Below are 12,047 nucleotides of genomic sequence, written 5' to 3' on the forward strand. Positions count from 1 at the left end.
TTTTACTCAACAAAAGTCAACATTTGACAAGAAAAACCGAACATTTGTGCAATATTATGATCAAATTTGGACTTTTACTTAATAACAGTCACAGTTTTACAAGGAAAGCTTAAAATGTTGGCAATTTGATTAAGAAAAAAAATCACAATTTTATAAGAAAATTACTCTAATGTAATAAAAATCAGAATTTTACTTGGCAAAATGATGACAAAAGTTATAATTTTACTCAAAAAAGTTCACTATTTTACAAGAACAACAAAAAAATTGGCAATATCGTGATAAAAGTCAGAATTTTACAAAATTTTGCATTAAAAAGTAATACTTTTACATGAAAAAGTAATACTTTTACATGAAAAAGTAATAGTTTTACAAGAAAATATTGCAATATTACAGAAACAGAAATATGAGAATGTGTTCCCAATTTTATAAGAAAAAAAGTCCACACATTGTGACAAGTCTAAAATTTTTAAATAAATTTTGGTCAAAGGGGCCTCATTTCAATTTCTACACACACTTGTTATTTCATATGTTGACCAGAGGGGAAGCACTTTACAAGATACACGTCTGAATTTTACATGGCAAATGTCACCATTTTGCATTTTAAAGTAATAATTTTACATTAAAAAGTAAGAATTTTGCAAGAAAATATTGCAATATTACAGAAACAGACAGAATATGAGAAATTGTTCCCAATTTTATAAGAAAAAAGGCCACACATTGTGACAAAAGACTGCTTTTAGTCAAAATTTTTATTTTTTTTATGTTTTTTGTAATTGTTTTGTAATGTTCATTATTTACTTCACGTTGTTACAGTGTGTCTCTATATACATATTTATTCATTTTTGATTTTTTAATTAATTTTGGCCAAGGGGGGCGCATTTCAATTACTTACACACACTTGTTATTTCATATGTTGACCAGAGGGGAAGCACTTTACAAGAAAACTTTACAATTTTGGCAATATTGGAATAATAATCAGAGTTTTACTTGGCAAAATGATGACAAAAGTTATAATGTTACTCTAAAAAGTTCACTATTTTACAAGAACAAAAAAAAAATAGGCGATATTGTGATAAAAGTCTGAATTTGACAACATTTTGCATTAAAAAGTAACAATTTTACAACAAAAAGTAATAATTTTAGATGAAAAAGTAATAGTTTTACAAGAAAATATTGCGATATTACAGAAACAGAAATATGAGAATTTGTTCCCAATTTTATAAGAAAAAAAGTCCACATATTGTGACAAATCCAACATTTTTAAATACATTTTGGTCAAAGGGGGCGCATTTCAATTTCTTACACACACTTGTTATTTCATATGTTGACCAGAGGAAGAACACTTTACAAGAAAACTTTGCAATTTTGGCAAAATTGGAATAATAATCAGAGTTTTACTTGACAAAATGATGACAAAAGTCAGAATTTTACTCAAAAAATTTCACTATTTTACAAGAACAACAAAAAAATGGCAATAATGTGATACACGTCTGAATTTTACATGGTAAATGTCACCATTTTGCATTAAAAATGAAACATTTTTCAGAGCAAATATATCAATATTATAGAAACAGAATATGACAAATTGTTCCCATTTATATGAGAAAGAAGTCCACACATTGTGAGATAAACACTGCTTTTAGTTAAAAACTATATATATATATATATATATATATATATATATATATATATATATATATATATATATATATATATATATATATATATATATATATATATATATATATATATATGCATATATATAGATATATATATATATATATATATATATATATATATATGTATATATATATATATATATATAATATAATTGTTTTTTGTAATTGTTTTTTAATCTTCATTATTTACTTCAAGTTATTACAAAATGTCTCTATATACATGTTTGAATGGATTTTTTTAAATTATTATTATTTTGGGCCAAAGGGGGCGAATTTCAAATTCTTACACACACTTGTTATTTCATATGTTGACCAGAGGAGTAGCACTTTACAAGAAAAGTTTCAAATTTTGGCAATATTGTAGTAATAATCAGAGTTTTACTTGGCAAAATGATGACAAAAGTCATTATTTTACTCAAAAAAGTTCACTATTTTACAAGAACAACTAAAAAGTGGCAATAATGTGTAAAAAATCAGAATTTTACATGACAAATGTCACCATTTTGCATTAAAAAGTAAGAATTTTACATTAAAAACTAATAGTTTTACAAGAAAATATTGCAATGTTACAGAAACAGAAAGAATATGAGAAATTGTTCCCAATTTTATAAGAAAAAAAGTCCAAACATTGTGACAAAAAGACTGCTTTTAGTTAAGTTTTTTATTCATTTTTGGTAATTGTTTTTTGATCTTCATTATTTACTTCAAGATATTACAGTATGTCTCGATATACATATTTTTATTTTTTTATTTTTTTATTCATTTTGGCCAAAGGGGGTGCATTTCAATATCTTACACACACTTGTTATTTCATATGTTGACCAGAGGGTAGCACTTTACAAGAAAAGTTTCAAATTTTGGCAATATTGTAGTAATAATCAGAGTTTTACTTGGCAAAATGATGACAAAAGTCATTATTTTACTCAAAAAAGTTCACTATTTTACAAGAACAATTAAAAAGTGGCAATAATGTGATAAAAATCAGAATTTTACATGACAAATGTCACCATTTTACATTAAAAAGTAAGAATTTTACATTAAAAACTAATAGTTTTACAAGAAAATATTGCAATATTACAGAAACAGAAAGAATATGAGAAATTGTTCCCAATTTTATAAGAAAAAAAGTCCAAACATTGTGACAAAAAGACTGCTTTTGGTTAATTTTTATTTTTATTTTTGGTAATTGTTTTTTAATCTTCATTATTTACTTCAAGATATTACAGTATGTCTCGATATCCATATTTTTATTTTTTTATTTTTTTATAAATTTTGGCCAAAGGGGGTTCATTTCAATATCTTACACACACTTGTTATTTCATATGTTGACCAGAGGGGGAGCACTTTTGAGAGCAACACAGTCCATTTGAAAAATCCCTCCTTTTTGGGACCCCACACACACACACACACACACACACACACACACACGCACACACACACACACACACACACACACACACACACCATTGTCTCACTACAGCCGGATAATCCCACACCTGTTGACCCAGAGACACCTTCTGGTACGCTTCCCGAAGCCCCCCTGCCATGATCCCAAGTCTGGACAGAGCTTAGATGAGACCTTGTAAAACCTGCTCTCATCTCCCTCATTATGGCACGAGTCATAAAATCCAAAAACAAAGTCAAAATTCTTACCTGTAAACTCGCTCTCCGCAGTTTTTTCCTGGTCTGCTGCGAGTCAGGGAAGGTCGGCGCTCTGCTGGCGTAGGCAAAGGTCATTTGGGGCAGGAAGTTGATGGAGTCCAGGGCCTGGGTGGGAGACATGTACGTGGGGGGTGGGAAGGCGCCGTGCGGAGGAAGGGGGGAGTAGACCGGACCTGCGCTGAAGGGATTGACCCCAAAGATCGGACTTTTTTTCCCAATCTGCCGCAGATCAGAGCCCGGGAGCTCGTTCTTGATTTCCGCCAGGCCTGAGGGTCTCAAAGTCTTGGCTGAGACACATGGCTCGCTTTCAGCTTCGGTTTTGAACTTGTCTGGGAGGAAGGCATGTGACAGCTGTTTGGGGACGGAAAGATCTAGTGGTGTATCGCCATGAAAGTCCTCCGGCACCACAAGGCTGTTCGGCGTGTCAGAGTTACTCTGGGAATGTTTGGAGGAAGTACAGGACAGGTTAAGGGGTGACGGACTGCCATGGTCCAGATGGTCTGGTGTGCTGGCTGAGAACTGTGCGGGGAAGGCTTTGCTATTTGTTACCTCAAGAAGTGACATCGGTGAAGGTCTCAAACTGTGGTGTCGGTCTGACCAAGTGTCCTCAATTGGCTTCTTCCACTGATTGAACCAGTCCCGGACCAACTCTTGCGGAAGGCCCACAGCAAGTGAAATCTTGAGAAGTTCGTCTGAGTCGGGCTCAGTGTTCTCAGCTGAGTACGCCTTCAGAACCGACACGTGATCCTGGAAAGGGTGGACGCGGCTGGTGGGCAACTCCTTCTTGGACAGAAGCCATTCTGATGCCTCCGGCCCATGGAAGATGCTCAGACCGAGCTGGGCCGGCTGCAGGACCGCTTGGATCTCTTTGTTCATCTTGCAGAGGTAACGCTCGTGTTGGTGCAGTGGAATGGGTCCTGTGAATGTCTCCTTGCAGAACTGGCAGGCGTGTGGAACCAGTCTTCCCGGGCTGTCGGAGGATCTCTCCTTGCTGCCGGGATCCATGGTCTGCTGCTTCTCGTCCACTTCAAGTTGAACCATGGAGTCCTCCGTCACGCCCTCTACCTCCTTGACCATGTCCACAGTGGAGTCAATAGAGCTTTCAACAGGGCTGCTTTGGTCAAGGATCTGCTCTTCCATATGGACTCCGAGCTCCTTCATGTAGGCTCTAAGCTCTGGGTTCTTGTTCATCTTTTGTCTGGACACAGTGCTGTCCACAATCTGAAGGACCTTCTGCACATCATCCAGACTCCCGAGGGTTCCCGGTAGAAGAAAGTCTATACCCAACCCTGGCAGAGGTCGAAGGGGGCTATGCGGGGAGCCATGGAAGCCCGTGAAGGGGCCGTCATAGACCTTGGGTCCTCCAAACCTCTGCTGAGGGGCCGTCCGCAGCCTGTACTCACAGATGTCCATTGACTCGGCCTTGACATTTAGACAATTCTGTTTGTGATGTTGGCCATTTTCTATCTTTTGGTGGAGAAGGGCAAGGCCGGGGCTACCGGGGGACGAGGCTGAGCACTTTGGAGAGGAGCCGGCCTTGTTTTGTGCCCGTCCGTTGAGAACCATCAGTCCCATGCACTTCCTGCTGCTGATGTGGGAACTGTAAGAGCCCGAGTGGGAGAAGCGCTTCTTGCAGTTGGAGCACTCGTACGGTTTTTCACCTGAAAGCCAGCAATGGAACGTTCTGTTAGAGACGAGAAAACATCTGCACAACTTGCGGTAAAATTCCGGCAGCTCTGGTTGCCAGGAATTCAACGTAAAAACTAGAGTCTACACTACAGTCTAAGCCTAACCCCAAACCCTAACCCTGATGCCTATCCCCAGGTGCATGTCTTTGGAGGTGGGAGGGGCCTATAAACAGGTACATGTCTTTAGAGGTGGGAGGGGCCTATCCCTAGGGGCATGTCTTTGGAGGTGGGATGGGCCTACCCCCAGGTGCATGTCTTTGGAGGTGGGAGGTGCCTATCCCCAGGTACATGTCTTTAGAGGTGGGAGGGGCCAATCCCCAGGGGCATGTCTCTGGAGGTGGGAGGGGCCTATCCCCAGGTACATGTCTTTAGAGGTGGGAGGGGCCTATCCCTAGGGGCATGTCTTTGGAGGTGGGAGGGGCCTATCCCCAGGTGCATGTCTTTGGAGGTGGGAGGGGCCCATCCCCAGGTACATGTCTTTAGAGGTGGGAGGGGCCCATCCCCAGGTGCATGTCTTTAGAGGTGGGAGGGGCCTATCCCTAGGGGCATGTCTTTGGAGGTGGGAGGGGCCTATCCCTAGGGGAATACTTTGGAGGTGGGAGGGGCCTATCCCCAGGTGCATGTCTTTGGAGGTGGGAGAGGCCTATCCCCAAGTACATGTCTTTGGAGTAGGGATGGGCCTATCCCCAGGTACATGTCTTTAGAGGTGGGAGGGGCCCATCCCCAGGTGCATGTCTTTGGAGGTGGGAGGAAGCCGCAGTAGAACCCAGGCATTCACGGGGAGAACATGCAAACTCCACACAGGAAGATCCCGAGCTTGGGTTGGAACCCAGGACTACTCAGGAAGTTCGTATTGTGAGGCGGACGCACTAACCCCTCTGCCACCGTGCTGCCCTGTGTGTGTATCCTGTTTTTTATTCGTTATTAATATCAACTTGTCAGCTTTTTGTCATTACATGTTGTCTTTATCTCTATTTTTACATTTTGATAGAGGGAGGTATTTTATTACATCATTAATTTATGTTTTTCAGTCATGTACATGCATATGTACTAAGAGTTTTACAGGCGGGAACGATACACAGTAAAACATCAACAAAATGATGCGTCACATGAAGGATATTTGAAGTAATACCTTTCTGACATGGAAAAAAACACAAGTAATGTAAAAAAAAACAACAACAAAAAAACCTTGTGTTTACTTTTGGATATCAATATAAAACTCAAAGCAGTTTGGAAGTCTAATAAACAATCTTTGTTCTTCTCCAACTCCACCTATCAGCTTGGCCAAGATGACAAAACAGTAGATCTAGTATCGATGTTATTTGAACACTGATACAGTTAAATCCATCATCCATCCATCCATCTTCTTCCGCTTATCCGAGGTCGGGTCGCGGGGGCAGCAGCCTAAGCAGGGAAACCCAGACTTCCCTCTCCCCAGCCACTTCGTCTAACTCTTCCCGGGGGATCCCGAGGCGTTCCCAGGCCAGCCGGGAGACATAGTCTTCCCAACGTGTCCTGGGTCTTCCCCGTGGCCTCCTACCGGTTGGACGTGCCCTAAACACCTCCCTAGGGAGGCGTTCGGGTGGCATCCTGACCAGATGCCCGAACCACCTCATCTGGCTCCTCTCCATGTGGAGGAGCAGCGGCTTTACTTTGAGTTCCTCCCGGATGGCAGAGCTTCTCACCCTATCTCTAAGGGAGAGACCCGCCACACGGCGGAGGAAACTCATTTGGGCCGCTTGTACCCGTGATCTTATCCTTTCGGTCATGACCCAAAGCTCATGACCATAGGTGAGGATGGGAACGTAGATCGACCGGTAAATTGAGAGCTTTGCCTTCCGGCTCAGCTCCTTCTTCACCACAACGGATCGGTACAACGTCCGCATTACTGAAGACGCCGCACCGATCCGCCTGTCGATCTCACGATCCACTCTTCCCCCACTCGTGAACAAGACTCCTAGGTACTTGAACTCCTCCACTTGGGGCAGGGTCTCTTCCCCAACCCGGAGATGGCATTCCACCCTTTTCCGGGCGAGAACCATGGACTCGGACTTAGAGGTGCTGATTCTCATTCCGGTCGCTTCACACTCGGCTGCGAACCGATCCAGTGAGAGCTGAAGATCCCGGTCAGATGAAGCCATCAGGACCACATCATCTGCAAAAAGCAGAGACCTAATCCTGCGGTTACCAAACCGGAACCCCTCAACGCCTTGACTGTGCCTAGAAATTCTGTCCATAAAAGTTATGAACAGAATCGGTGACAAAGGACAGCCTTGGCGGAGTCCAACCCTCACTGGAAATGTTTTCGACTTACTGCCGGCAATGCGGACCAAGCTCTGGCACTGATCGTACAGGGAGCGGACCGCCACAATCAGACAGTCCGATACCCCATACTCTCTGAGCACTCCCCACAGGACTTCCCGAGGGACACGGTCGAATGCCTTCTCCAAGTCCACGAAGCACATGTAGACTGGTTGGGCAAACTCCCATGCACCCTCAAGAACCCTGCGGAGAGTATAGAGCTGGTCCACAGTTCCATGACCAGGACGAAAACCACATTGTTCCTCCTGAATCCGAAGTTCGACTATCCGGCGTAGCCTCCTCTCCAGTACACCTGAATAAACCTTACCGGGAAGGCTGAGGAGTGTGATCCCACGATAGTTGGAACACACCCTCCGGTCCCCCTTCTTAAAGAGAGGAACCATCACCCCGGTCTGCCAATCCAGAGGTACCGCCCCCGATGTCCACGCGATGCTGCAGAGTCTTGTCAACCAAGACAGCCCCACAGCATCCAGAACCTTAAGGAACTCCGGGCGGATCTCATCCACCCCCGGGGCCTTGCCACCGAGGAGCTTTTTAACTACCTCGGCGACCTCAGCCCCAGAAATAGGAGAGTCCACCACAGATTCCCCAGGCACTGCTTCCTCATAGGAAGACGTGTTGGTGGGATTGAGGAGGTCTTCGAAGTATTCCTTCCACCTATCCACAACATCCGCAGTCGAGGTCAGCAGAACACCATCCGCACCATACACGGTGTTGATAGTGCACTGCTTCCCCTTCCTGAGGCGGCGGATGGTGGTCCAGAATCGCTTCGAAGCCATCCGGAAGTCGTTTTCCATGGCTTCCCCGAACTCCTCCCATGTCCGAGTTTTTGCCTCAGCGACCGCTGTTAAATCCAGGAGGAGTAAAGACTCTCCAAACAAGTTGTTTCCTCACCTCAATAACTCTCAGATGGACGCCATAATGAGAAAATAAAAGCATCATCAAATCGTTTTCTCTACGCTTTAAGCGTGGGGACAATATTGTCCACACTGGTCTCCATCCAAACACAGGCGAACTCTCCAGAGCAAAGTCCGTGTAGTTAGACCGCAAAGTTTATCATGCCAAACCACGCTTGACTTCCTGTTGCCTAAAAATGCTTTAATAAATGACGGAATTTAGATAATTAAAAAAATATACGATATTATTAACCGTTGGCAATTTAATTGCGACTTGTCATTATACTGTTTTTTGTGACATCCCTCGTCTGTTACCAAGTAAAAAGCCACGGCATGTTCCAGTCCCAAATGTCGGTACATTCTTTAGGGGTGGTGAGGCGTGTTCTCACCGCTGTGGATGCGCAGGTGCTCCTTCAGGTGATGCTTGTACTTGAAGGCCTTCCCGCACTCGCCGCACTTGAACTTTCGGTTTTCAGCGCCGTGGTGGTGAGAAACCTGCGGGCGGGAAGAAGGAGACGGGCTGGATGTATCTGGAGGTTGGAGTGGTGAGGACAAGTGTGGTGCATGCTGGGAAATAGAAGGAATGTCCTGAATGAAATCAAAGAGGATGGGGATAAAAAAATAGTAGGCGTGTCCTGCGAGTTGACTTCTGATGCGATACCACAGCCTTGCATGTTGGCCGATAGTGATATCGATCCCATCTGATATTGGTACCAGTCAAACAAACTTTTTAAACAGTATACATATATATATGTACATATACAAATTGTACATATATACAGTGTATATGTACAGTCGTGGTCATACAGAGAAAGTTCACAGACTCATTAACATGCAGGTCACTAAAGTGCAGCTAAAATTAACAGGCAAATACAATAAAAATCTAAACAAAATTAAATAAATAAAAATAAATAGATGAATAAATTTAAAAAAATAATAAATAAATTAAAAAAAAAAAATATATATATATATATATATATATAAGTATTGTGTTGCACACAGGCAGAAGAAAATGTTATGATGTAAAAATATAGATATGTAAATAATATATATAGAAAATGTATAATATAATGTTTTGTATAAAATAATATAGATATGTAAATAATATATATAAATGATAAATAATATAATATGTAAAATAATATAGACAACAGTAATATACATAAATAATAAATAATATATATATATAAGATAATATGGATATGTAAATAATATATATGTAACTAATAAATAATATAATATATAAAATAACGTACGTATGTAAATAATATATATAAACAATATAATATATATTATACTATAGATATGTAAATAATATATATAAACAATAAATATTATACTTTATACATAACATAATAAAGATATGTAAATAATATATATAAATAATAAATCATTTAAAAAATATATATATATACATAAAATGATATAGACATGTAAATAATAAAAAAAATGCTATATACATTTATGTATATATAAAATAATATAGACATATACATATTTCATATGCGAATAATACATATATTATTGCACATGATATCACACACAGGTAAACACACAGCAGGGCAGCTTGTATTGCACATGATATCACACACAAGTGTACAAGTTGCAGGACCGCTTGTATCGCACATGATATCACATACAAGTTAACACTCTGCAGGACTGCTTGTATCACACATGATATCACACACAAGTATACAAGTTGCAGGACCGCTTGTATCACACAGAAGTAAACACTCTGCAGGACCGCTTGTATCGCACGTTATATCACACACAAGTAAACACGCTGCAGGATCGCTTGTATCACACTTGATATCACACACAAAAAAAACATGCCGCAGGACCACATGTATCGCACATGATATCACACACAAGTTAACACTCTGCAGGACTGCTTGTATCACACATGATATCCCACATGATATCACACACAAGTAAACACTCTGCAGGAACGCTTGTATCGCACGTTATATCACACACAAGTAAACGCTCTGCAGGACTGCTTGTACCGCACAAGGTATCACATACAAGTAAATACACTGCAGGGTCGCTTGTATCGCACTTGATATCACACACACAAAAAAACACGCCGCAGGACCACATGTATCGCACATGATATCACACACAAGTAAACACGCTGCAGGACTGCTTGTATCACACATGATATCCCACATGATATCACACACAAGTAAACACGCTGCAGGACCGCTTGTACCGCACATGATATCACATACAAGTAAATACACTGCAGGATCGCTTGTACCGAACATGATATCACACACAAGTAAACACGCTGCAGGACTGCTTGTATCGCACATGATATCACATACAAGTAAATACACTGCAGGATCGCTTGTATCGCACTTGATATCACACACACAAAAAAACACGCCGCAGGATCGCTTGTATCGCACTTGATATCACACACACAAAAAAACACGCTGCAGGACTGCGTGTATCGCACATGATATCACACACAAGTAAACCCTCTGCAGGACTGCTTGTACCGCACATGATATCACATACAAGTAAACCCTCTGCAGGACTGCTTGTACCGCACATGATATCACATACAAGTAAATATACTGCAGGATCGCTTGTATCGCACTTGATATCACACACACAAAAAACACGCCGCAGGACCACATGTATCGCACATGATATCACACACAAGTAAACACGCTGCAGGACTGCGTGTATCGCACATGATATCACACACAAGTTAACACTCTGCAGGACTGCTTGTATCACACATGATATCCCACATGATATCACACACAAGTAAACACTCTGCAGGACCGCTTGTATCGCACGTTATATCACACACAAGGAAACAAGTTGCAGGACCGCTTGTACCGCACATGATATCACATACAAGTAAATACACTGCAGGATCGCTTGTATCGCACTTGATATCACACACACAAAAAAACACGCCGCAGGATCGCTTGTATCGCACTTGATATCACACACACAAAAAAAAACGCTGCAGGACTGCGTGTATCACACATGATATCACACACAAGTAAACACTGTGCAAGCCCGCTTGTATCGCACATGCTATCACACACAAGTGAACACGCTGCAGGACCACTTGTATCTCACATGATATCACATACAAGTAAATACACTGCTGACCCGCTCGTATCGCACTTGATAACACACACACACACAAATAAACACACCGCATGTATCGCACATGATATCACACACAAGTATACACGTTGCAGGACCGCTTGTATCGCACATGATATCATACACAAGTAAATACGCTACAGAACCGGTTGTATCGCAGATGATATCACACCCAATGTAACACGCTGCAGGACTGCTTGTATCGCACATGATATCACACACAAGTAAACACTGTGCAAGCCCGCTTGTATCGCACATGCTATCACACACAAGTGAACACGCTGCAGGACCGCTTGTATCGCACATGATATCACATACAAGTAAAAACACTGCAGGACCGCTCGTATCGCACTTGATAACACACACACACACACAAATAAACACACCGCATGTATCGCACATGATATCACAGGCAAATAAACACTCCGCAGGTTAGCTTATATTGCACATAATATCACACACAAGTAAACACGTTGCAAGACCGCTTGTATCGCACATGAGATCACACACAAGAAAACACGCTGCAGAACCACTTGTATAGCACATGATATCACACACAAATAAAAAACCTGAAGGGCCACTTGTATCGCACATGATATCACACAAAATGTAACACACTGCAGGACTGCTTGTATCACACATGATATCACACACAAGTAAACACGCGG

At 41.4% G+C, this 12,047-nt stretch overlaps 1 protein-coding gene across 3 annotated transcripts in view; it reads right to left on the reverse strand.

Annotated features, from left to right (window-relative positions):
• The window catches only part of zeb2a (zinc finger E-box binding homeobox 2a), a 40,395-nt gene that overhangs the window by 10,622 nt on the left and 17,726 nt on the right, over positions 1 to 12,047 (reverse strand). For all 3 annotated transcript variants that reach the window (XM_061879967.1, XM_061879966.1, XM_061879965.1), the window contains exons 4-5: positions 8,637 to 8,742; positions 3,333 to 5,002 (exon numbers count right to left, since the gene is read on the reverse strand). In XM_061879967.1, coding sequence (XP_061735951.1) covers positions 3,333 to 5,002; positions 8,637 to 8,742 — 1,776 coding nt within the window. The remainder of the gene's footprint in view (positions 1 to 3,332; positions 5,003 to 8,636; positions 8,743 to 12,047) is intronic.

The sequence above is a fragment of the Nerophis ophidion genome, linkage group LG19 (assembly GCF_033978795.1).
Source record: "Nerophis ophidion isolate RoL-2023_Sa linkage group LG19, RoL_Noph_v1.0, whole genome shotgun sequence".
In the NCBI taxonomy this organism is placed as follows: Eukaryota; Metazoa; Chordata; class Actinopteri; order Syngnathiformes; family Syngnathidae; genus Nerophis; species Nerophis ophidion.